Source organism: Oncorhynchus mykiss, chromosome 5, assembly GCF_013265735.2.
Source record: "Oncorhynchus mykiss isolate Arlee chromosome 5, USDA_OmykA_1.1, whole genome shotgun sequence".
Lineage (NCBI taxonomy): Eukaryota > Metazoa > Chordata > Actinopteri > Salmoniformes > Salmonidae > Oncorhynchus > Oncorhynchus mykiss.
Window position 1 is genome coordinate 87465548 of NC_048569.1, and position 24941 is coordinate 87490488.

Genomic DNA, 24941 nt, shown 5'->3' on the forward strand with positions numbered 1-24941 from the left:
AGTTTCTGTCTGTAGGCAGAGATCAACAAAATGGAGTCGTGGTCAGCTTTTCCGAAAGAATATGTACATAAGATATATGAATGAGTGATGGTACAGAGCGGCATAGGCAAGATACAGTAGATGGTATTGAGTACAGTATATACCAATGAGATGAGTATGTAAACAAAGTGGCATAGTTAAAGTGGCTAGTGATACATGTATTACATAAAGATGCAGTAGATGATATAGAGTACAGTATATACATATGAGATGAATAATGTAGGGTATGTAAACATTATATTAGGTAGCATTGTTTAAAGTGGCTAGTGATATATTTTACATTTCCATCACTAGCGGTATATTTAGAGTTAGTGATTTAGATAATGTTTTTTGAGTTTCCACTTTCTCAGATGGTGAAATAGCACAAATTGAAGTAAACCTGTATGTAATATTAGTGCACATAAAGATGAAGGTAAATTCATGGAGCCCTATTTTGACAGTAAAATATAACATAAAAGGGGTTATTCTCAACCCAAAAATCATGGCAATCACTGGATTAGGTTGCATATCAAAAAATCTTGTCCAAGCAGGAATGCATGATTCATGTTAGATGAAAATGTATTTATTGAATATCATCTCAGTAGTCTGACTACATAAAACACTGTGAAAGACATTCTTTGTTGATTTGGGTGCGACCAAATCATAGGCTAGTGTCAACAACTGAATAAGTTAATGGCAGCAGTAACACCAGGGGAAAACGTTAGTCTGGAGCCCCATGTAGCCAAGTGTATTGCAGATTAACTTTGTAAATGAGTTACAAACATGGACTTCTTTGACTTGTTGATTCGGTACCCCGATCAAATGACTTGTTGATTCGCTACCCCCGATCAAATGACTTGTTGATTCGCTACCCCCGATCAAATGACTTGTTGATTCGCTACCCCCGATCAAATGACTTGTTGATTCGCTACCCCCGATCAAATGACTTGTTGATTCGCTACCCCCGATCAAATGACTTGTTGATTCGCTACCCCCGATCAAATGACTTGTTGATTCGCTACCCCCGATCAAATGACTTGTTGATTCGCTACCCCCGATCAAATGACTTGTTGATTCGCTACCCCCGATCAAATGACTTGTTGATTCGCTACCCCCGATCAAATGACTTGTTGATTCGCTACCCCTGATCAAATGACTTGTTGATTCGCTACCCCAAAAGTACTTGACAGATGAGTGAGTGATGGACACTCCTGTCTTTCTGAATGGTCTGGTCTAATGTGATGCTTGGGATGGATGCTGGCCCATAGAAATAAAATTACCACCCATCATGGCACATAGACTTAGACATGCTCTAGTCATTAATTATATTTCTATGGTTTTCCCTGTCTGATGAATGATGATACTAAACCAGCCCTCTCTTTTCTTTGAACCGAGGGAGGGGTGCAGATTGTCATGATGGGATATGCTATCTAATCTGTTCATGCATTGCTGTTTTTGTGAACCAGGGAGTTGTAAATGAAATGATTAGGGATCTTTAACAAGCTAACTATATTATTCCTCATTGCTGCTTACGGTTCAACCCTCTTAACCTTTAAACCTCTATGCTGTTCTCTCCTCCCCTGTGCTGCTCCGTCCTCTCGCTCGTTGTTCCCTTGCTCCTGCCTGCCCTGTGCCCTTTGACCTGCGACCCCCTGACCTCTCAGGGTCTAGACCGCTCCAACTCCTGGGTGCACACCATGGGGTGTAAGAGCACCCCCTGGGGATCCAGCCCTGTCTCTGATACTGACACCATGCAGGTGCTTCAACAACAACAGAACCTACCCTCTTTAACACCAACCTTCACCACCCCTCACCCCCTACCCTTCTTAACCCCAAACTCCACCACCCCTCACTCCTACCCTTCTAAACCTCCACCACCCCTCGCACCCTGCCCTGTTTAACATCAACCTCCACCACCCCTCACCCCCTACCCTTCTTAACCCCAACCCCCACCACCCCTCACCCCTACCCTTCTTAACCCCAACCTCCACCACCCCTCACCCCCTACCCTTCTAAACCTCCACCACCCCTCGCACCCTACCCTTCTTAACCCCCAACATCCACCACCCCTCACTCCCTACCCTCGTTAACCCCAACCTCCACCTACCCTTCTTAACCCCCAACATCCACCACCCCTCACTCCCTACCCTCGTTAACCCCAACCTCCACCTACCCTTCTTAACCCCCAACATAAACCCCCCCCTCACTCCCTACCCTCGTTAACCCCAACCTCCACTATTCACCTACATGCACCACCCCTCGCTCCCTACCTTTCTTAACCACCACTCACCTACATGCACCACCAGACTTAGGAAGTCACAGCTTCCTCCATGAACCCTTAACCACCACTCACCTACATGCACCACCAGACTTAGGAAGTCACAGCTTCCTCCATGAACCCTTAACCACCACTCACCTACATGCACCACCAGACTTAGGAAGTCACAGCTTCCTCCATGAACCCTTAACCACCACTCACCTACATGCACCACCAGACTTAGGAAGTCACAGCTTCCTCCATGAACCCTTAACCACCACTCACCTACATGCACCACCAGACTTAGGAAGTCACAGCTTCCTCCATGAACCCTTAACCACCACTCACCTACATGCACCACCAGACTTAGGAAGTCACAGCTTCCTCCATGAACCCTTAACCACCACTCACCTACATCCACCACCAGACTTAGGAAGTCACAGCTTCCTCCATGAACCCTTAACCGCCATCTTTAGTTCTCTCACTTGTCACCTTTCTAGTTTTTACCTCTGTCCAGTTGGTTGGAGAAGAGAAATCTATGCCCACTCTGAAGTTGTAGAGTTGTCAGTAACCACTTGAAGTCATGTCAAACAAGTGCACAGGGCCGCCCCTCATTTCTCTTCACCCTGTAACACCCCCAGTGCAGGAGAGGTGTTGCAGTGAACCTCTAGCCAAGACTCACCTCTACACGTCTCAATTTAAAACTATTTTTCTTTTCTCATACTTGCCTTTTTTGTATTTTTTTATTTAATTGGCGGTTCAGAGGCTAGCACCACTAACTTAATTTCCCAGTTTTCATTTGCTGACTTCACCCTCTCATTCCCTGTCCTGTTTCCTCTTCTTAACCATGATCATTTGAACCCATGCATGACCTCCTGCTGCTATTAATCTCATTCACCACATGGGTTCGCCATGATGTGGGATACTGCTGCATGTGGTGGTGTGTTGGGTGGGTTTGGGAGTGTGTGTGTGTGGTTGTCTGTCTCATGTTGTCTTTTTGGTCTTGTCTCCTTCGCTCCTTCTGTGCTGTGTGCAATGACTGTAGGGTGTGTGCACCTTTCAATGTATACACACACACACACACACACCAAGCCCCTGCCACTTACAACAACAAAGATGAGAGATCACTTCCTCTCTGTCAAGCGGTTTCAACTCGCTATTCGGATTTGATGTTTGGTCCAACCGAATCGGTCATATGAACATTGAGACATTCATTTACTGTGATAGAGAAGTTAACCCTTTTTATGTCTCAACGACTCAAATTGTGCGCAGAGCAGACACTACCGAAATGGGAGTATAAATAAAAATAGATTCTGGAAAATGTAGCCAAAGACTGTCATAGCTGTCAAGTCTGTGTTTTATAAATGTGCAATAAGCATAAAACATAATTACATAAGGAATTGGCAACTCGTTCTCATTGTGAGAAATAACGTAGGCCACTTGATTTCAACATCTGAACAAAGTGGACAGTTAGCGTGCTTTTCAAACACTTGGAGACAAAGGTTTGTTCATAACAATTCAACTGTTTTACCTTGTTAGTAAAGAGATCCATGTTGGCTGAACCTGAAATATAACCATTAGTTGGCTAGTCACTTACACGTGGGCTTGTGCTTGAGAGATTTGTTTATGAGACCTGTGTTAATTTTCTATAATGCCTGCTATAAGTTATTAGTGAATGTGCATGTTTCTGGTTACATTGTAACAAAAGACTAGACTTGACTTGAAGACTTGAAACCCAGATCAGTGATTATTGCAACAAAGCAGGTTAAACTATTTAGATTAAATTATTAGTGGGTCTTATGGTTGTGGAAGGTGTATATTTAGCCTATGTATAATTTCAGAAGTCCTGAATTCATTAGATTAATGCTGACTGTCAAATGCAGTGTATTTGACCTTTTTAATTGTGCATCAAAGCTCATTTAGAGAAAACAATTACAAAATCTAGATATTGTGAATTGGCCATAAATGAGAACAAATCTAGATGCTTTTTAGGCCATATCGCCCAGCCCTAAGTGTGTATGTGGGGGGTCTGCTGGGGGTATGTGGCTGTATTATGTGTTGGTTTAATGTGTTTGCCCCCTTGAGAACTTTGTCATCTTCTTTTCCTGTCTTGGTGTTGTGTTGTGACGATGGCTGTCCTCATTGGTTGTCATAAAGGCTAGTTTGTGGCTCTAGTCATGGCCAAAGATTCAGTCAAATTCATTTATTTAACTGAGGTAAGTTGTTCGCAGAGGTATTTTTTCCCCACAGGTTGATGCTGTCTACAAACTGCATATCTAGAGGCATAAGGGGCGTTTCTGTGTAAAATATATATCAGATTATGTGTGTAAGAAGAAAGATAAATATGAGGGAACTCAGGCATTCTGTAACTGTGGAACTGTAGTTAAGGTTATATGATGAGGGCTGTTTTGTGTATTTGTGTGATTGTTGTTTGTGTTCATGTTTGTTAACTGTGTGTGTAATTCTGCTAGGTGCTACAGCTATAACCGTAGCCCCTCAATAACCTGTTGTTGTTGTCACATCCCATCCATCCCACCCATAGGCCATGGAGCGCTGTGGCAACCGCATGTCTTCGCACACTGAGAGCACCAGTTTCTTGCAAACTTTAACAGGACGGTTACCCACCAAAAAGGTACCAGCCACTGTCTACACGGGGGAAGAGCCATACGGAGCCCCCTCACCTTATTCGCCTGTTTATGTGTATGTCTGTGGATGTGTGCCTCTTGATTGGATTGTGTATTTGGTGGTTGTTGGATGTAGTGTAGATGTCCCGCCTCTTGGCTGTGATTTGAAGTGTGATGTTGACAGTATTGCACAGGAGGTGTGTGTGGCGTACCAGGCACTAACTGTAGCACTGTTATCCCTGTTCAGGTAAATGGCACTCACTTGATGTTTGTATTTGAATGAAGCCTCCATTTTCAGTGTTACCACCAGACACACCAAGTGGATTGTTGAGTAAATATGGCATATGTACAATAAGATCAGGGGTTCCCTAACCGTCTTACGCTCAAAAGCTGTCTGCAAGATTTCATTTAAACACTCTATTGACTCTATAATTGTAGTCATTCTATAGTACTAATATTATAGATATCATCATAGTTAATTAAAGGTTAAATAAATTAAGGGAGAAAGTTTAGGGAACCCCTGTATTGAGAATGATTGTGTATTTCGGCGCACAGTACAGTGTTTATATAATGCTAGATTGTGATGCAGTAGAATGTCTCTCGGTGCTCAGTTGTAAGAAGGACCACCTGCCTGGGTCAAGGTGTTTTTGGTTCCATTGCAGTGACCAACTAAATCCGGGCCAGGTTGAACCAGGTCTGATGTGCTGTACTACGCCTGTCTGACTGTCTGGTCCGTGTGTCTCTGTGTCTCAGTTGTTCCATGAGGAACTGGCACTACAGTGGGTGGTGAGCAGTGGCAGCGTCAGAGAGGGAGCTCTCCAACAGGCCTGGTTCTTCTTCGAGCTCATGGTAAGACAAAACACTACACACAGTTTCACACTGCCGAGCTGTATCGCTGTGGCCTGGTTACATGTCCACCATAGTTGCTGGAGCCGTGTTGGAAAGGACAATGTGATAAGTAAATATCCAGATAAAGCCCGTATGGTTCAGGTTGGCAGGATAGTGAGACAAGGGTTCACTGTCGTGCTTTTCATCCTGGCACCATAACTACGATTCCCACTACATGGCCAAGCTGCAAAGTAAAACATTTGGCTTTATCAGAAACATTTATGAAAACAAAACATGATTGGTTTTCATTTAAATTTAGGGTAAGGCATAAGGTTAGCAGTGTGATTGGAGTTCGGTTTAAAATCAGATTTTAAGAAGAGATTGTAGAACTGGGCAGGGCTTCCGACTTTGCAACTTGGGCAGATAGTGAGGACCCATGACTACCACTACGTGTTGGGCCCTGTCTCACCTTGATGACCTCACACCCCCAGGTGAAGAGCATCATCCATCACCTGTACTTCACCGACCGGCTGGAGTCGCCCAGGAAGAACCGTTTCCCCGAGCGCTTCATGGATGACATCACAGCCCTGGTCAGCACCATTGCTGGGGACATTGTCTCACGCTTTCAGAAGGTACGTTGTCACGGGGACACACAGGGACAATAAAGATGTGGCCTACATCAACACAGCATGTTTTAATTCCATTAACCACACAGATACCTCCAATACAGTGAATGGTCTGAATGAACCTTATCGGGTTCTATGTATACCAGAGTGGGTAGCGCTCTGTAGACTCAAACCTGACCTCTGACCCTGTGTTTCTGTTCAATCAGGACCTGGAGCTGGTGGAGCGTCTTAACACCAGCCTGGCCTTCTTCCTGAATGACCTGCTGTCTGTCATGGACCGAGGCTTCGTCTTCTCCCTCATAAAGACCTACTGGAAACAGGTACTGGGAGAGGGAACAAACTGCTTTAGCACCCCAACATAACAGCACCTCAATGACCACATCCCTGCAGAATTGACTTTCATTTGAAAGGCTTGTGTTGAAACCACTATCATAGATTTCGGACTTTGTGTACATGACTTTAACCACAACAGTACTTTGTCCTGCTCATTACTATTGGGTATCACTTGGGAGTAAACGGCCTCAACAGGGACTTTCCATCGAACCCTGTTTTGGGCAGTTTTCTAGAGACCATTCCATGTGTCCCCAGGTCTCCACTAAGCTGTACATGCTGCAGAACCCCACTCTGGAGTCTCTGAGGCTGGACTTACTGAGGATCGTCTGCAGCCACGAGCACTATGTCACCCTTAACCTGCCCTGCAGCCTGCTCACGCCCCCCGCCTCGCCATCTCCCAGCGTGTCCTCCGCAACCTCGCAGGTCAGATATGCACAGTACATGCACGCTAGACACACACAGACTCACCGGATACACACACATCCTATCTGGATCAGTATGAGGTGTGTGGAAAATGTCCCTGAATCATCCCCTGCTCGTCTTTCTCTCCCTACCTCTTTCCATCTCTCCCTACCTCTTTCCATCTCTCCCTACCTCTTTCCATCTCTCCCTACCTCTTTCCATCTCTCCCTACCTCTTTCCATCTCTCCCTACCTCTTTCCATCTCTACAGAGCTCAGGCTTCTCCACCCATGCGCAGGACCAGAAGATAGCCAACATGTTCGAGCTGTCTGTTCCCTTCAGAGAGCAGCACTACCTGGCTGGACTGGTGCTGTCTGAGCTGGCTGTCATCCTGGACCCAGAGGCCGAAGGGTCAGTACACTGAGTTAATGTGTTTGTGACAGAGAGAGATTGTCATTTACCCTGCATGTCTGTTTCTGTCTCTCTACCCTCTCAATGTGTTACTGTGTTTGTGTGAGATGGCTTAGGTCATTTGACCCCTCTTTCTTGTTCAACCCTCTCAAGGCTTATGGTCAGTACATTTTAAGGGTGTTTTTACATGTAGTCCTCTTTAAAATAACCAATGTCAGTCCTCTAAAGTGATTTTTTTTTTTTTTTTTAAAGAAGCAAAAGAGCTCTGTTGTCGTTGTCTTCACACTGTTCTTGCCTTGGAATAAGGACTCGACTCTTTTTCCAGGTCACTTCACCTATTTTGTGGTCTGAGTTCTTCACATTCACAATGCTGTGTTTAGAAAGGAACCCAGATCTTTTTCCAGGTCACTTCACCTATTTTGTGGTCTGAGTTCTTCACATTCACAATGCTGTGTTTAGAAAGGAACCCAGATCTTTTTCCAACTTTCACTCAATGCCCTGTGGGTTTTTATAAAGTGCAGGACAAGCCATTTCATCAGAATATGTTATTGGACAGCTAGATATACTGTAAGCCTACCTACATTTTGGAAGCTAAAATATTACAATTATTGTGTCATCTTTTAACTAAATGCAATCAGAAGATACTATTAACATGTAAATATTATTGGAAACAGAATAAATAGCAGAAGAATGACTGCAGATGAAATCATGCTGTAATTGAAAATTGAACACCCAATGTAAGCTGCTGCCCCTTTAAGAGCTAGAATGGAGATTCTACTGTATGTTGTGATTCTCACCAAACCTGTTATCTTCTCACGCTACTATTCAAACCCCTATAGATCACATAATGCAAACAAATAATCTAAACTAAAAACTATTTTCTGTGCATCCTTGACAATCGCTAATCAATATCCAGCACGTTTTATAAGTGAACCTGCGCATCCTAATTTTGTCTTTTGTTGCACCAATGTGAGAGGTTATGACAGGGGAAACGGTGTTGCAGTAGTCTAGTGTGTAGAGCGGGAATAATGACAAGCGAACCTAGGGAGCTTTGTGTTCACATTGCCCTACAAAAAGTTACCGGGCCACAGAATTCAAGCGTACCGAACTCAGACCCCCTCTCGAGATGGTCTCAGTTCGTTTCGCTTCAGGGGCTCTTTTGAGGGGCCGGATTTCCTTTGGAGTGTTCACACTAGGGCTGTTACAGTAATTGTATTACCGCCACACCGGCAGTCATGAGTCATGGAGGCAGTCAAATTCCATGTGATCGTTTAGTCACTTTAATTAGGCTTCTCCAAGCCTACCAAATGTGCTAATTGCCTGGTACTCAGCACTATATTGTCACTCTGACATCAATGCAAGTGTAATTGAAAATCGAATCAAAGACTTCATGAGAGCTCATGTTGCGCAACATTTCTATAGGCTATGGAATTGCTTGAGAAAACTGAGTGATGGCCTCTACTAAGAAGAGGAGGAGCCCATCAGCTTTCTATAGGCTAGGCCTACTATATTTATTTCTCACCTTTCCTAATATTAAGCACATTGCTTCTCTTTAAAACAGGAGTTTAGCCTACCTGGCTGGCATGAAAATGAACCACGGAAAAAGCGTCCTCCATTCGTTTTTCACAATTCCTGACATTTAATCCTCGTAAAAATTAGGTTAGGATCACCACTTTATTTTAAGAATGTGTAATGTCAGAATAATAGTAGATAGAATGATTTATTTCAGCTTTTATTCCTTTCATCACATTCCCAGTGGGTCAGAAGTTTGCATACACTCAATTAGTATTTGGTAGCATTGCCTTTAAATTGTTTAATTTCGGTCAAACGTTTCAGGTAGCCTTCCACAAGCTTCCCACAATAAGTTGGGTGAATTTTGGCCCATTCAACATGACAGAGCTGCTGTAATTGAGTCAGGTGTGTAGGCCTCCTTGCTCACACACACTTTTTCAGTTCTGCCCACAAATCTTCTATAGGATTGAGGTCAGAGCTTTGTGATGGCCACTCCAAAATATTGACTTTGTTGTCCTTTGGAAGTATGCTTGGTGTCATTGTCCATTTGGAAGACCCATTTGCGACCAAGCTTGAGCTTTCTGACTGATGTCTTGATGTTGCTTCAATATATCCACATCATTTTCCATCTTCATGATGCCATCTATTTTGTGAAGTGCACCAGTCCCTCCTGCAGCAAAGCACCCCCACAACATGATGCTGCCACCCCCGTGCTTCACGGTTAAGATGATGTTCTTCGGCTTGCAAGCCTCCCCCTTTTTCCTCCAAACATAAAGATGGTCATTATGGCCAAACAGTTCTATTTTTGTTTCATCAGACCAGAGGACATTTCTCCAAAAACTACAATCTTTGCCCCCATGTGCAGTTGCAAACTGTAGTCTGGCTTTTTTACGGCGTTTTTTAAGCAGTGGCTTCTTCCTTGCTGAGCGGCCTTTCAGGTTATGTCGATATAGGACTCGTTTTACTGTGGATATAGATACTTTTCTACCTGTTTCCTCCAGCATCTTCACAAGATTCTTTGCTGCTGTTCTGAAATGCATCCACAGGTACACCTCCTTGAAATACACAGGTACACCTCCAATTGACTCAAATGATGTCAATTAGCCTATCAAAAGCTTCTAATGCCATGACATCATTTTCTGGAATTTTCCAAGCTGTTTAAAGGCACAGTCAACTTAGTGTGTGTAAACTTCTGACCCACTGGAATTGTGATACAGGGTATTATAAGTGAAATAATCTGTCTGTGAACAATTGTTGGAAAAATAACTTGTCATGGACAACGTAGATGTCCTAACCGACTTTCCAAAACTATAGTTTGTTAATAAGACATTTGTGGAGTGGTTGAAAAATGTGTTTTAATGACTCCAACCGACAGTGAGGGAAAACAGTATTTGATCCCCTGCTGATTTTGTACGTTTGCCCACTGACAAAGAAATGATCAGTCTAATTTTAATAGGTTTATTTGAACAGTGAGAGACAGAGTAACAACAACAACAAATCCAGAAAAACCATGTCAAAAATGTTATACATTGATTTAGTGGCAAAACCCTTGTTGGCAATCAGAGGTCAGACGTTTCTTGTAGTTGGCCACCAGGTTTGCACACATCTCAGGAGGGATTTTGTCCCACTCCTCTTTGCAGATCTTCTCCAAGTCATTAAGGTTTTGAGGCTGACGTTCGGCAACTCGAACCTTCAGCTCTCTCCACAGATTTTCTATGGGATTAATAAGGTCTGGAGACTGGCTAGGCCACTCCAGGACCTTAATGTGCTTCTTCTTGAGCCACTCCTTTGTTGCCTTGGCCGTGTGTTTTGGGTCATTGTCATGCTGGAATACCCATCAACGACCCATTTTCAATGCCCTGGCTGAGGGAAGGAGGTTCTCACCCAATATTTGGGTGTCAGGGTAGCCTAATGGTTAGAGCGTTGGACTAGTAACCAAAAGGTTGCAAGTTCAAATCCCCAAGCTGACAAATCTGTCATTCTGCCCCTGAACAGGCAGTTCAGGCTGTTCCTAGGCTGTCATTGAAAATACGAATTTGTTCTTAACTGACTTGCCTAGTTAAATAAAGGTCATAGGCAGCATTGCTCCTCCTCCAAACACGGCGAGTTGAGTTGATGCCAAAGAGCTCCATTTTGGTCTCATCTGACCACAACACTTTCACCCAGTTGTCCTCTGAATCATTCAGATGTTCATTGGCAAACTTCAGACGGGCATGTATATGTGCTTTCTTGGGCAGGGGGACCTTGCGGGCGCTGCAGGATTTCACGGCGTAGTGTGTTACCAATTGTTTTCTTGGTGACTATGGTCACAGCTGCCTTGAGATCATTGACAAGATCCTCCCGTGTAGTTCTGGGCTGATTCCTCACCGTTCTCATGATCATTGCAACTCCACGAGGTGAGATCTTGCATGGAGCCCCAGGCCGAGGAAGATTGACAGTTCTTTTGTGTTTCTTCCATTTGCGAATAATCGCACCAACTGTTGTCACCTTCTCACCAAGCTGCTTGGCGATGGTCTTGTAGCCCATTCCAGCCTTGTGTAGGTCTACAATCTTGGCCCTGATGTCCTTTGAGAGCTCTTTGGTCTTGGCCATGGTGGAGAGTTTGGAATCTGATTGATTGATTGATTGCTTCTGTGGACAGGTGTCTTTTATACAGGTAACAAACTGAGATTAGGAGCACTCCCTTTAAGAGTGTGCTCCTAATCTCAGCTTGTTACCTGTATAAAAGACACCTGGGAGCCAGAAATCTTTCTGATTAAGAGGGGGTCAAATACTTATTTCCCTCATTAAAATGCAAATCAATTTATAACATTTTTGACAAGCGTTTTTCTGAATTTTGTTGTTATTCTGTCTCTCACTGTTCAAATAAACCTACCATTAAAATTATAGACTGATCATTTCTTTGTCAGTGGGCAAACGTACAAAATCAGCAGGGGATCAAATACTTTTTTCCCTCACTGTAAGTGTATGTAAACTTCTGATTTCAACTGTATATTATTTAGTATATGTAAAGAAGACCGGATTAAATCAAGAATAGTCTGGTGGGTGACAATATTAGCATATCACTTGATGCCCAGCTTGTGTGCAGTAAGCCAAGAAACGGTTCATGCTTTTTTGCTACTTTTTCAAATCATAGACGCACACCTCATGTAGCCTAGCCCATAGGCCTATATGTTTTGAGAATGTTTGTATCACAACTAGTGGCCAAATAACTTATTGAAATGAAGTGCATTAATCCGCTTTACAACTGGTGTAGAGTTTAACTGGCATACATACGTAGAGCTGAGTTTGAAGTTTGGGGACGGTCATTTTCACCATCAAAAGGCACCTTTATAATAAAAGCATGACATGCATAATCACATTTGTGGTCACTTTTGAGAATGGTGTTTTCCTGCTAATGGACCATTTGCGCTTACAGCCTACTGCCGTGTGCACATTGCTGTTCTTTAAACTATTAGGCTATTTCTATATATTATAACATTTTAAACTAAAGGGTCTAAGCTAATGGCTGTATTAATTTGGGATCTGTCGTATCCCACAACTGTCCCAGACTATGTTTGGAATATTTATTTCTCTCACCGACTAGAATGGGTCAGCTCTTGTACTATGGGGGATAGTAGATTGACATAGACTAGTGCTTTAGCTGTTCGTTAGGCCTACTCATCTTGTTGGCTGACGAAAAGTAAATGTGGACAGTTCTTCCAATATCTTCAATATGCACCTCGGAATTGGATAAGGACGCGCAGTTGCGTCCCCGACGTGTCGGTCTTCGCTTGTAGCCTGTGAGAAAGACCCGATCATGTGACTGAGAGCCATGTGAGTGAGAGGTGCTTCGGAGCACACAGCCGGGAGATGGGAATGTTTGGGTGCATTACCGGCACACAAAGGGGATGCCGCTGGGAGATTCGAGGTATTATCAAGTTCTTGTCATAATATCTAACCATATAGCCCAACATTTGTATCACAACTAAAGTTACATAAATAATTCTAAATGAAGCATATTGGAGTACCTGTTTCTTTGTTCACCGCTCATCACCTCAAATCGTTTGGAGAAAATATCCATTATTTTATTCAGCTATGTTCAATTGTGTTCTTACTATAAAATAATGCCATGGAATAGTAAGAAAATCTTGTCTGCTAAATGAACTAGTGTTGCCCACAGCCATTTGGCATGGCCACATCAGAACAACACAGAGGATGCTATTCTGTTCTTCTAAAATAGACTACATTCTCTTCATATCATGTTTCTGTAGACCTGTCTAAAATAAATCAGGGATTTATTGTGATGGTGTAGGCTAAATTACATGGATTTATTATACATTTATATATATATATATATATATATATATATATATATATATATATATATATATATATATATTTATTTATTTATTTATTTATTTATTTATTTATTTATTTATTTATTTATTTATTTATTTATTTATTTATTTATTTATTTATTGATTTATTTATTGATTTATTGATTTATTGATTGATTGATTGATTGATTGATTGATTGATTGATTGATTGATTGATTGATTGATTTATTTATTGATTTATTTATTGATTGATTTATTGATTTATTGATTTATTTATTTATTTATTTGTTCCAAAGTCTGCATCAGTGGCTTGTATGCAATGTGTGGAAGCCAGGAGATGCTTAATGTCTTTACGTTAATAAACGGTCAATATTTGCTTGACAATCACCGGCTGACATTTTCATGACCGCCACAGCCCTAGTTCACACTGCACAAACATTTTTACGAACGTCACTGAGTTCACAAAAATAGTTTGAAAGGGACTATTATTGAGATTATTACTATATTGAGGTTCTTTTAAACCCCCCTCCCTCCCTCCCTCCCTCCCTCCCTCCCTCCCTCCCTCCCTCCCTCCCTCCCTCCCTCCCTCCCTCCCTCCCACCCACCTGCTCTCTCTCTGTACTGTAGGATGTTTGGCTTACATAAGAAGGTGGTCAGTGTGGTACATAACCTGCTGTCCAGCCATGACTCCGACCCCCGCTACGCTGACCCCGAGGTCAAGGCCCGCGTCGCCACGCTCTACCTGCCGCTCATCGGCATCGTCATGGAAACACTTCCCCAGCTTCACGACTTCACAGGCAAGTCTACATACTAAATGTAGCCCTCCATGTCCCAACCCTCCAGGGTTAGGCAGTAGTTATGTGGAGTTTGTCCACACTTGAATGGTCTTAATATTTAAAGGAAGATTAAATGGTTTTACAAATCTATGGACATCACACTGGTTCAGGTGCTTCTCAGGAAAAGCACATTGAAAAACATTAAACACTGTCTGCGAGTCTAAAGTGCTAGTCCCAATAGTGATTTTGTTTTGTGCTGGTTGATTCTGATTGGTTTCTCTCCTCTAGAGTCCCATAACCAGTGGGGTCGTCCCGGCGGTGCTCAGGGGGCCGCGGGTGGGGCCGGGGGGGACGAGTCTGGAGAGGACGGCAACAGCATGATCAGTCAGACCGTTGCCATGGCAATAGCAGGGACTTCTGCTCCGATATCTCGTCCCAGCAGCTTCCTGCTCAACCCACAGGTAACTCTCTTTCATCCCTTCCTCCTTGTTCCAACTTTCTCCCTGTTTCCTCTTCCTGAGTTTCTCTTGTTCTCCCTCTTTATTTTCTCTAATTTTTTCACTTTTCTTTTTTCTCTCTCTCTCTCTCAATACCCCCCCCCCCCCCCCCCCCCTCCAGGCCAGCCGTCAGCATGGCACCTTCTCAGCAGAGTCCAGCCGCAGCCTGTTGATCTGTCTGTTGTGGGTTCTGAAGAATGCTGATGAGTGTGTCCTACAGAAGTGGTTCTCTGACCTGTCTGTCTCCCAGCTCAATCGTCTGCTGGACATGCTCTACCTATGTGTCTCCTGCTTCGAGTACAAGGTAACGTTGCACCTGGAGCACAACAAAAGGACTTATGTTGTACTTTGTTCATGTCATTTGTAGTACTGGTGTAATGTTGCCTCACCCACAGTCCTTTATTTCATCCCTGGATAAGACTGGATGGAAAGAAAATACTTTCAAATGGTTCAATGAGTTGGTCTTGAAATATGAGAGCTGTCTTTCCTCTGTACTACTCCACATCAGTGTTCCACCTACTCTTGTCTTTTCTGATCCATCTTACCTCTCTTGTTTTGGTGGTGTGGTGCAGTAACCCTGTAACTTTTCTCTATCCTCGTCATGGAAAAAGGCCCATGTTGTGTTCACCATGCAGGGGAAGAAGGCCTTTGAGCGCATGAACAGCCTAACCTTCAAGAAGTCCAAGGACATGAAGGTCAAGCTGGAGGAGGCCATACTGGGGAGCATCGGGGCACGGCAGGAGATGGTCCGTCGCAGCAGGGGACAGCTGGGTACACTAGGTAACACGGAGCGCGCACACACACGTGTTGGGAAAAGTTATCTTAAAATGACCATTCCATCTCTCCCCTTAACTTATCTTGCCCTTTCCCTCCCTCTCCTTTCTCCTTTCTCTTTCTCCTCTCCCTCCACCTTGCTCTTCCTTTCTCCTATTCCCCTCTCCTGCAGAGAGGAGTCCATCAGGCAGTGCCTTTGGCAGCCAGGAGAACCTACGCTGGAGGAAAGACATGACTCACTGGCGCCAGAACAGCGAGAGGATGGACAAGTATGCTTACCTTTTTACTGTGTGTGAGTTTGAGAAAAGTCTACGTGTTTAGGCTGCTATTGGTCAGCATCATGTAGTCAAAGTCAAGACGTCACAATACACTGATGATTATTTCTGGCCAAGATAATGCATACGTCGCCATCTCACAATCCACTCAGGCCCTATAGTGAGGTTCTTAGAAGAAACGAGAATCTGATTGAAATGAACAAGCCCACACAGAGAGAGAGCATCTTTTTTGGATTCCTGATTCTACAACAGAATGCATGCTAATGGGTCCTATTGTATTTGGTTGATTATTGTCAGACACCTGTGCCTTTTCTTCTGTCTCTGTGTGATTTTGATTTGTGCTGTTAACTCATTCCTCCATATGTTCTCTGTGCTGTGTCTCTGTAGGAGCCACAGATCACTCAGGTATTGTATTGTATTGAATGGTGTCAACCTGAAGTCAGTGTGCTGCAGTGCTTTGAGTTCCTCCTGCTGCTTCAGTGACCTGAACCCTGACCCATTACCTCCGTACCCTGACCTCTCCTGTAAAGGTGCTTGAGGTGTTTGTCTGTCTGGTGCCTGCAGTGGGCCTGCTGTGCGCCTGCTGTGCTTTTAACCAGTGTGCCATGCTTCTCCTTTGGATCCTGACTGATGTGTCTGTCTTCCCTATTCTGGGGTTAGATGGGTGAAATCAATGTGATTCTGACGCAGCTGGTAGGGTTAGTGAAGTTGTTCTCAATGATCTGATGATTAGAATCTGTGACAATTCACACAGTAGAAAAAGGTAGATTGTACACCATCCGTACTTTCCCCTTTTAAAATGAAGTCTCTTCTGAAACAGACCCGTTTGTACTACTGATGTCATTAGTCAACTAAGATACAGATACTACAGAGAAGTTGTCAAAGTATACTTCTATTGGTGTGGCCCCTCTACCCTTACCCCTCTCCCCTGGTGCCCCCCGGCCCTAACCCCCCTCCAGCCTTACCCCTCTGCTGCCTATCTCTCTCCCACCCTGGTGGGGCAAGGGATGGAGGTGCGTTTGGGCCCCTGGTCCCCTGCTCTCCTCTCTGTGTGCTAGCTATGCCATTTCATGCAGTGTGTAGCTACCGTGTTCTGTGGACTCTGTGGTGAACCGTGTGAGTACCGTGTACTGTGGACACTGGTGAACCGTGTGAGTACTGTGGTGAACCGTGTGAGTACTGTGGACTCTGTGGTGAACCGTGTGAGTACTGTGGACTCTGTGGTGAACCGTGTGAGTACTGTGGACTCTGTGGTGAACCGTGTGAGTACTGTGCAGGTTTAGAGACAGCGTCCTACTACGCAACCCAGGGAGTCGAACCAAAACCCAAACCCAGGAGCCTTTAGTTGTTAGGTGTGTAACTCCTCATTATCAACTGTATCAACATAATCATAACCCCCCCTCACCACCACCCTCATTCGACTCCTCAACCCCTCCATCCATCCATCCATCCATCCATCCATCCCAAGCCCCCTACAGTACTTTGCACATGGAAGAGCTCCTTTCTGTGTGCAGTGGCTTGAATGTGACTGACTGGCATGAGTGCTCTGTCATTCAAGGGGACATTGTGAATACGGAGCTGGCTGGTGGCCATCTTGGAAAGTGTCTGACCATCTATCACTTCCTGTTTCCTGTGACAGAACCAGAGCAGAGCTGGAGCATGAAGCACTTATTGATGGTAACCTGGCAACCGAGGCAAACCTGATCATTCTGGACACTCTGGAGATCATCGTTCAGGTAGAAAGACCTAGACACACAACATTCAGGTTGAACATTTGAGACAATTTAGGCAAAATGTCCATTCTGGAGATGATAACGATTGATTGATTTGGTTTATTAATATATGTGCGTCTGTGTCTGTATAGACGGTGTCTGTGACAGAGTCTAAGGAGAGTATCCTGGGTGGAGTGTTGAAGGTGCTCCTCCACAGCATGGCCTGTAACCAGAGTGCCCTCTACCTGCAGCACTGCTTTGCGACACAGAGGGCTCTCGTCTCAAAGGTCAGATAAGTAGCTGTGTACAATCAACTTATCCTTAGACGTGTTGCGCTTTCCTGGGAAATGAATTTGTAAAATATCTGCATACTGTAATGTCTGTTTATATCTTTGTCTGTCCTGTGTCGTACTTATGTACATTTGTCTGTGCGTGCATGTGTAGTTCCCCGAACTGCTGTTTGAGGAGGAAACAGAGCAGTGTGCTGACCTGTGTCTGCGTCTGCTGAGGAACTGTAGCAGCAGTATCGGCACCATCCGAGCCCACGCCTCCGCTTCACTCTACCTGCTCATGAGGCAGAACTTTGAGATCGGCAACGTGAGTACACCATCAGGACAACACACAGCAAACACGGATACTTAGAGGACTGTCTACATAGAGGACTGTCTACATAGAGCCAGCTACATACATAGAGGACTGTCTACATAGAGCCAGCTACATACATAGAGGACTGTCTACATAGAGCCAGCTGCATACATAGAGGACTGTCTACATAGCGCCAGCTGCATACATAGAGGACTGTCTACATAGCGCCAGCTGCATACATAGAGCCAGCTACATACATAGAGGACTGTCTACATAGAGCCAACTACATACATAGAGGACTGTCTACATAGAGCCAGCTGCATACATAGAGCCAGCTACATACATAGAGGACTGTCTACATAGAGCCAGCTACATACATAGAGGACTGTCTACATAGAGCCAGCTACATACATAGAGGACTGTCTACATAGAGCCAGCTACATATATAGAGGACTGTCTACATAGCGCCAGCTGCATACATAGAGCCAGCTACATACATAGAGGACTGTCTACATAGAGCCAGCTACATACATAGAGGACTGTCTACATAGAGCCAGCTACATACATAGAGGACTGTCTACATAGAGCCAGCTACATACATAGAGGACTGTCTACATAGAGCCAGCTACATACATAGAGGACTGTCTACATAGAGCCAGCTGCATACATAGAGGACTGTCTACATAGGGCCAGCTGCATATATAGAGGACTGTCTACATAGAGCCAGCTGCATACATAGAGGACTGTCTACATAGAGCCAGCTGCATATATAGAGGACTGTCTACATAGAGCCAGCTACGTTCCTATTTTCATTATAACTATTGATTCTCCTCACAGGTTCCTTCTTTTCAGGACAGGTGACTGTACCTGTTCAATGTTCTCACTCCGACTGTCCCTTCTCCATCTGTAGAATTTTGCACGTGTCAAGATGCAGGTGACCATGTCCCTGTCCTCCCTGGTGGGAACGTCTCAGAACTTCAACGAGGAATTCCTCCGACGTTCCCTGAAGACCATCCTGACCTACGGAGAGGAAGATCTGGAACTCCGGGAGACCACCTTCCCTGATCAGGTAACACTACGGAGATATACTGGATACCAATAGATGACTGACGTTAAGCCTTTTGTTATTGTAGTACAGAACATTAGGACTACTTGTTCAATATATTAAAGCACTACTTGTTCAATATACAACTCCATGAAAAACAATGAAAATTTGTCAGACCTCCCAGAAAATGGATGATATGACAGGAAGTACCTTATCCAATCATGTCCGATGCTGCCATCTTATTAATCATGCTTCATGTCTTAATCTGTATTCTAGGTTCAGGACCTGGTGTTCAACCTCCACATGATCCTGTCTGATACAGTCAAGATGAAGGAGCACCAGGAGGACCCAGAGATGCTCATAGACCTCATGTACAGGTATGGACCACACACACACACACACACCGAGAGAGAGAGAGCTTTCCTTGAGTGTGTTTCTGTGTCCAGGATCGCTAAGGGTTACCAGACGTCTCCAGACCTGCGTCTGACGTGGCTGCAGAACATGGCGGGTAAACACTCTGAGAGGACCAATCACGCGGAGGCAGCCCAGTGTCTGGTGCACAGCGCCGCCCTGGTGGCAGAATACCTCAGCATGCTGGAGGACCGCAAGTACCTGCCGGTCGGCTGTGTCACCTTCCAGGTCAGGCCAAGGGAGAGGACTATTTTAGGATTGTGTAGATGTGGGTACTTTTTGTTTGGACCAGGCAGTTATCCTTTAACCTTCACCTGGAGAGATGTAGCACTGCAGGTTTCATCCTAGCTGAGTGCCTGGGCACCTGGAGAGATGTAGCACTGCAGGTTTCATCCTAGCTGAGTGCCTGGGCACCTGGAGAGATGTAGCACTGCAGGTTTCATCCTAGCTGAGTGCCTGGGCACCTGGAGAGATGTAGCACTGCAGGTTTCATCCTAGCTGAGTGCCTGGGCACCTGGAGAGATGTAGCACTGCAGGTTTCATCCTAGCTGAGTGCCTGGGCACCTGGAAAGATGTAGCACTGCAGGTTTCATCCTAGCTGAGTGCCTGGGCACCTGGAGAGATGTAGCACTGCAGGTTTCATCCTAGCTGAGTGCCTGGGCACCTGGAGAGATGTAGCACTGCAGGTTTCATCCTAGCTGAGTGCCTGGGCACCTGGAGAGATGTAGCACTGCAGGTTTCATCCTAGCTGAGTGCCTGGGCACCTGGAGAGATGTAGCACTGCAGGTTTCATCCTAGCTGAGTGCCTGGGCACCTGGAGAGATGTAGCACTGCAGGTTTCATCCTAGCCGAGTGCCATCGCAACTGACTCAACTAATGAATTGAATATACAGAGGGAAATGTTGTAAAGAACATTAATACCATGATGAACCCATTACAGTATTATGTCTAAATAATGAGTGATCATGTCTAACTTGTCTCTCTGCTTCAGAACATCTCTTCCAACGTGCTTGAGGAGTCAGCCGTGTCTGATGATGTGGTGTCCCCTGATGAAGAGGGTATCTGCTCTGGGAAATACTTCACTGAGGCTGGCCTGGTGGGGCTGCTGGACCAGGCTGCTTCCTCCTTCTCCATGGTGAGTAGCTGTGATGATTATGGATGGGCAGATTATTAAACCTACATTTGGATCACATCACAAACCTGCTATGACAAATTCACACGTTTCTTTCAATCCCAGTCAAATGTTTAACCTCAACAACACCAATCTCAGTATATTATTTAACTTTAAAACTGTGCAGTGTGAATAAGACCCTCCCTCCCCCAGGCTGGTATGTACGAGGCGGTGAACGAGGTGTACAAGGTACTGATCCCCATTCACGAGGCCAGCCGGGACGCCAAGAAGCTGGCCACCATACATGGTAAACTACAGGAAGCCTTTGGCAAAATCGTACACCAGGTAATTCCACATGTTTTATCTATCTCCTGTACATACTGTAGGTATAGAGAACAGACCGACACCGAACACTTATGTGCCCTACCTCAATGTGGAGGTTGTGTAGGACTTCCTGTCTATCCTGGATGCCACGTGTCTATCTGGGATTCTGGGACAGTGTGTTTCAGACAGCGAAACAGGACTTTGTTATGTACTGTGACTACTGTAGTGTGTGTGTGTGTGTGTGTGTGTGTGTGTGTTAGGAGCCGGAACCCATTGTCTGTGGGTGGCATGCTGAAAAGGACATGCCAAATATGTACACTTCCAGACATACACACAGTCACAAAACCCACTCACATACATTCGTACTCTCACACACACAATTGATTATTTATAGAGGTCTCATACACCCACAGACAAACATGAATTCACACAACACACTTATATACTAATTTAAACCCGCACACTGTTCATATGCACATAAACACACATTTACCAATGACCTGAACTGCTTTGCATTAAATGTTTTTCTGAAAACAATTATTTGCTGTTTTTCCCAATGGAACTTTTTATTTCCCCCTGGGAATTCAGGAAGAGAACCTTCCTTCCCTGTTCTACAGATGGCTTTTAAAGTGTCTTTTCATTTAAATACAGTCTACATGGGGTGACTATAGCAGTACAGTAGGGCCTGTCCCACAGGGATAGGATATTAAAGACCTGAGACTCCCCTGGCTGTGTTTTAGGCTAGAGGGAGTACGAGAATTAGGTTAAGGTTAGCTAAAATGCCACAGTTGTCCCCGACGCCACTCGAACATGCAACTGTTGGTCTGTAGCTGTACTCTATCTAGCCACAACTCCTGGCTGTGTGCTGTTGGCCATGAGGTGTAGTTCCTCTCGTGGCCAGGGGTAGGGGCTGCACTGTATCAACGTGACTAAACGTGTGTTTTTTTTTTATTGTCCTGTGTTCTCTTTGTCACCACAGAGCACTGGCTGGGAGGTAGGTCGGCCACTAAGTCATGGTTCCTGCTTGGCTACTTCATATCAGTTATCTGCTAGTCCTGGGCGTTGTTGCTCTCGGCTGTTACTTTAAACTGTACCATCCATTAACATCTACCTGCCTGGACTGGATGCTGTCCCTCTGTCCATTCAACCAACTGTGGGACTGCTGATGCCATGTTACGGGCAGCACCCCCCCCCCCTCCCTACTCCTCCTCATTCTCCTCTTTCTCTCTTTCTGTGGAAGAGGAGGTTGTTTTAACGTGACTGTTTTGGCAGGCCATGCATGGGAGCCCCAGTGTGACACTAATGACAAGTGTTGGTGAATGACTGATTCACCAGTTTGCACACATGCCTTTTCAGACCATCTCTCTCATCAACGACAAACTGGTCATCTGCTCGCTCATCTCATCTCTAGCCACAGGGTTCGATTTTAGTCAAATATTCACGCAAAAGATACACTCCCCAGGTTGTTCTCTCAATACACACTCACACAAACAAATGAACCACAAAATCACCAACTATTACCGTATGCAGTTCGGACTGGATCCGCATTCTTGGATCCAGTCTATTTCTTCAGGAGGGTGCAATTCAAATTAATCTGGATTGTTTCATTTGTCCCACCCTAATTTTGATTAGTACATTTTCCCCCCCTTTTATTTGAAAAAGACTAACTAAATCGACCCCTGAGTTCTCTCATTCATACTGCTGGTCTTCTGTTAACTGGTATTAACCTGGTCTGTTGCATGATAAGGACAGAGCACTCCTCCTTATTCTTCACTGAGGAAACTAAAGCACTGGGAGTACAGCCCCATGAATAGTGTGTTTCTAGGGGCTGTGGAACTCACCTCTTCACTACGTCTGCCTTCGCTCTCGCTCTCTCTCTCTCTCTCTCTTTCTCTTGTTTCTCTTCGTTGCATGTGATGGCTCTTCCATGTTGAGTTTGTGTTCTTTCTCAAAGTCAAAAGGAATGATATGTTTTTCCTTTGGTGGTTGCTGTTATTTCTATTTGTTTTGGTTTATGTTGTTATTTCTGTTAGTTTCTCTAGTGAAGTACCTGAATCCTGATTAAAATGTCTTCTGTTTTCTCCTTTTGATTTCCCCGGTTGCCATGCCGACCCTTCCTTCCCACTTTACTTATTGTGTGTTGTGGTAAGTTCCTAGTCTGAGGGTTACTTAATTTCTGTTACTTTTGAAAGGGGAATGTATTACGATGAACAATGCACTGACGAGAGCTGAGCCAAATGGCAGTGCAACTGATCAACAAAGAAGACATTGTATTTCACTGTGTACTGTATACCTATATAGTATGTTATGCTACTGTAAGGCTGTGTAAATAATAAGAGCAGTATTGGGAGCCTGAACCCTTCAGCTTTGTTGACCTGGTTTAGCTCAGTCCTGGAACGTTTCGGTGTACTTGATGCCATATATATCCTCCAACCTCCCCCTTCTCTTCACACACCTGCCGCACGCACACACACACACGACGACACACAGCCACACACCTGTTTCCTTACCACGGCTACACTCCTTCCTGATCCTGAAGGGCAGAGCTCTGTCTGCTAGACACGTTCCTTTCTTTTTCCTTGGCTCTTTGTCCATTTCTCTGTCCATCATCACCATCCCTGGCCTTCTAAATGGTGACATTGTCAGGTTTCTGCCTTAGCTGCTCTTGTCTCTCTCAGGACACCTCCAGGCATTGAGGTCAACCTGCCTCTGCTATTCTATGTCTCTCTCACGTGGATAATATAGATGTACTCCATGTTTACAAGCTGAGCTTCTGTTCTGGTTCTACCTGTTGAATGCCCATTTTCAGCACCAGTCTCTGTCTATGCCGACTCTCTATATTATAAACCACTTCTCAGCGAAGTCTGTACTCTGGTTAAACAACACCTGGTTCCATCCTGAGGCTTCATGGGTTGAGTTATTCTAGTGCAGAGTCAGGATTACCCATGAGCCTTTGTGAGAGGTGCATCAGGCTCTGGGCCATGGGGACCTTAGACAGTGACACTCTTTACACACACACACACACACACAGTTTATGGGTCATTGCACATACTCCAATCTGATCAGAAATAACATCACTGGTCAACATGGTTATAAATAGTACCTCTGAAGGTTGTTGATCTATTCAAACATTTACATCAGTATATGTATGCTGTAGGTCGTATGTCTGTTTATATTTGGTGTTGCAATTGAAGTGTTTGCTGATGAGAGAACTTTAAATTGTATGGTTGAACTCTATGGTTTCCCTGAGTTGGATGGATTCCAACTCTAATGTATCAATAGGCTCTGACATAATCAAACTCTGTCACCAGAGTTACGACTGTGCTTCATCCTTACAGTTCCCATGACTTTCTGTGTTTAAGCAACATGTTTCATGTACTATGAATGTGCTCGTATTATATCTGAACAGAGTAAAACATATTTTCTGTCTGACAGGATGGGAAGAGAATGTTTGGTACGTACTTCAGAGTGGGATTGTATGGTTCTAAATTCGGGGACTTGGACGAGCAGGAGTTTGTATACAAAGAGCCTGCCATCACCAAGCTGGCTGAGATCTCACACCGACTCGAGGTAAATGGCAGTTTGGAGGAGTGCATCTTTAGGAATGATCTCTTCTCTGTGAAACGGTGGAGCACTGCGTGTGTGCTGTGTTGACTTTGTGTTCTGTGTGTTTGATCTCTTAGGGGTTTTATGGCGAGCGCTATGGAGAAGACCAGGTGGAAGTCATTAAGGACTCCAATCCTGTGGACAAGTGCAAACAGGACCCAAATAAGGTGTGTGTTTGGATGGGGCGCGGGAGAGAGGGCGTATGGATAAAGATGTGATTCCAAATGATCCCTTCATTTGAATACGAATTGAATCAAAGCATGGTCAAATAAATAGCCTTTTTGGTTATTAGGTTATTAGCTGGTTATTAATTGGTTATTTGTGTATTTTGGTTATTAGGTTATTAACGGGTTATTAATTGGTTATTTGTGTATTTTGGTTATTAGCTGGTTATTAATTGGTTATTTGTGTATTTTGGTTATTAGGTTATCAACGGGTTATTAATTGGTTATTTGTGTATTTTGGTTATTAGCTGGTTATTAATTGGTTATTTGT

The 24941-nt window shown here is 44.4% G+C and overlaps 1 protein-coding gene across 17 annotated transcripts in view; it reads left to right on the plus strand.

Moving 5' to 3' along the window:
• The window catches only part of dock7 (dedicator of cytokinesis 7), a 91885-nt gene that overhangs the window by 63778 nt on the left and 3166 nt on the right, over window positions 1–24941 (plus strand). For 2 of the 17 annotated variants that reach the window (XM_036978637.1, XM_036978634.1), the window contains exons 22-46: window positions 1683–1775; window positions 4818–4907; window positions 5653–5748; window positions 6219–6359; window positions 6560–6673; window positions 6942–7109; window positions 7359–7498; window positions 13958–14127; window positions 14395–14567; window positions 14725–14907; window positions 15215–15383; window positions 15550–15646; window positions 16040–16057; window positions 16930–17004; window positions 17292–17388; window positions 17517–17651; window positions 17809–17961; window positions 18860–19018; window positions 19271–19371; window positions 19441–19633; window positions 20397–20540; window positions 20730–20861; window positions 21820–21834; window positions 24285–24410; window positions 24524–24613. In XM_036978637.1, coding sequence (XP_036834532.1) covers window positions 1683–1775; window positions 4818–4907; window positions 5653–5748; window positions 6219–6359; window positions 6560–6673; window positions 6942–7109; window positions 7359–7498; window positions 13958–14127; window positions 14395–14567; window positions 14725–14907; window positions 15215–15383; window positions 15550–15646; window positions 16040–16057; window positions 16930–17004; window positions 17292–17388; window positions 17517–17651; window positions 17809–17961; window positions 18860–19018; window positions 19271–19371; window positions 19441–19633; window positions 20397–20540; window positions 20730–20861; window positions 21820–21834; window positions 24285–24410; window positions 24524–24613 — 3072 coding nt within the window. Of the gene's footprint in view, window positions 1–1682; window positions 1776–4817; window positions 4908–5652; window positions 5749–6218; window positions 6360–6559; window positions 6674–6941; window positions 7110–7358; window positions 7499–13957; window positions 14128–14394; window positions 14568–14724; window positions 14908–15214; window positions 15384–15549; window positions 15670–16039; window positions 16058–16929; window positions 17005–17291; window positions 17389–17516; window positions 17652–17808; window positions 17962–18859; window positions 19019–19270; window positions 19372–19440; window positions 19634–20396; window positions 20541–20729; window positions 20862–21819; window positions 21835–24275; window positions 24411–24523; window positions 24614–24941 lie in introns of those variants that run through there. The other 15 variants (XM_036978636.1, XM_036978635.1, XM_036978638.1 and 12 more) reach the window with 15 other exon arrangements.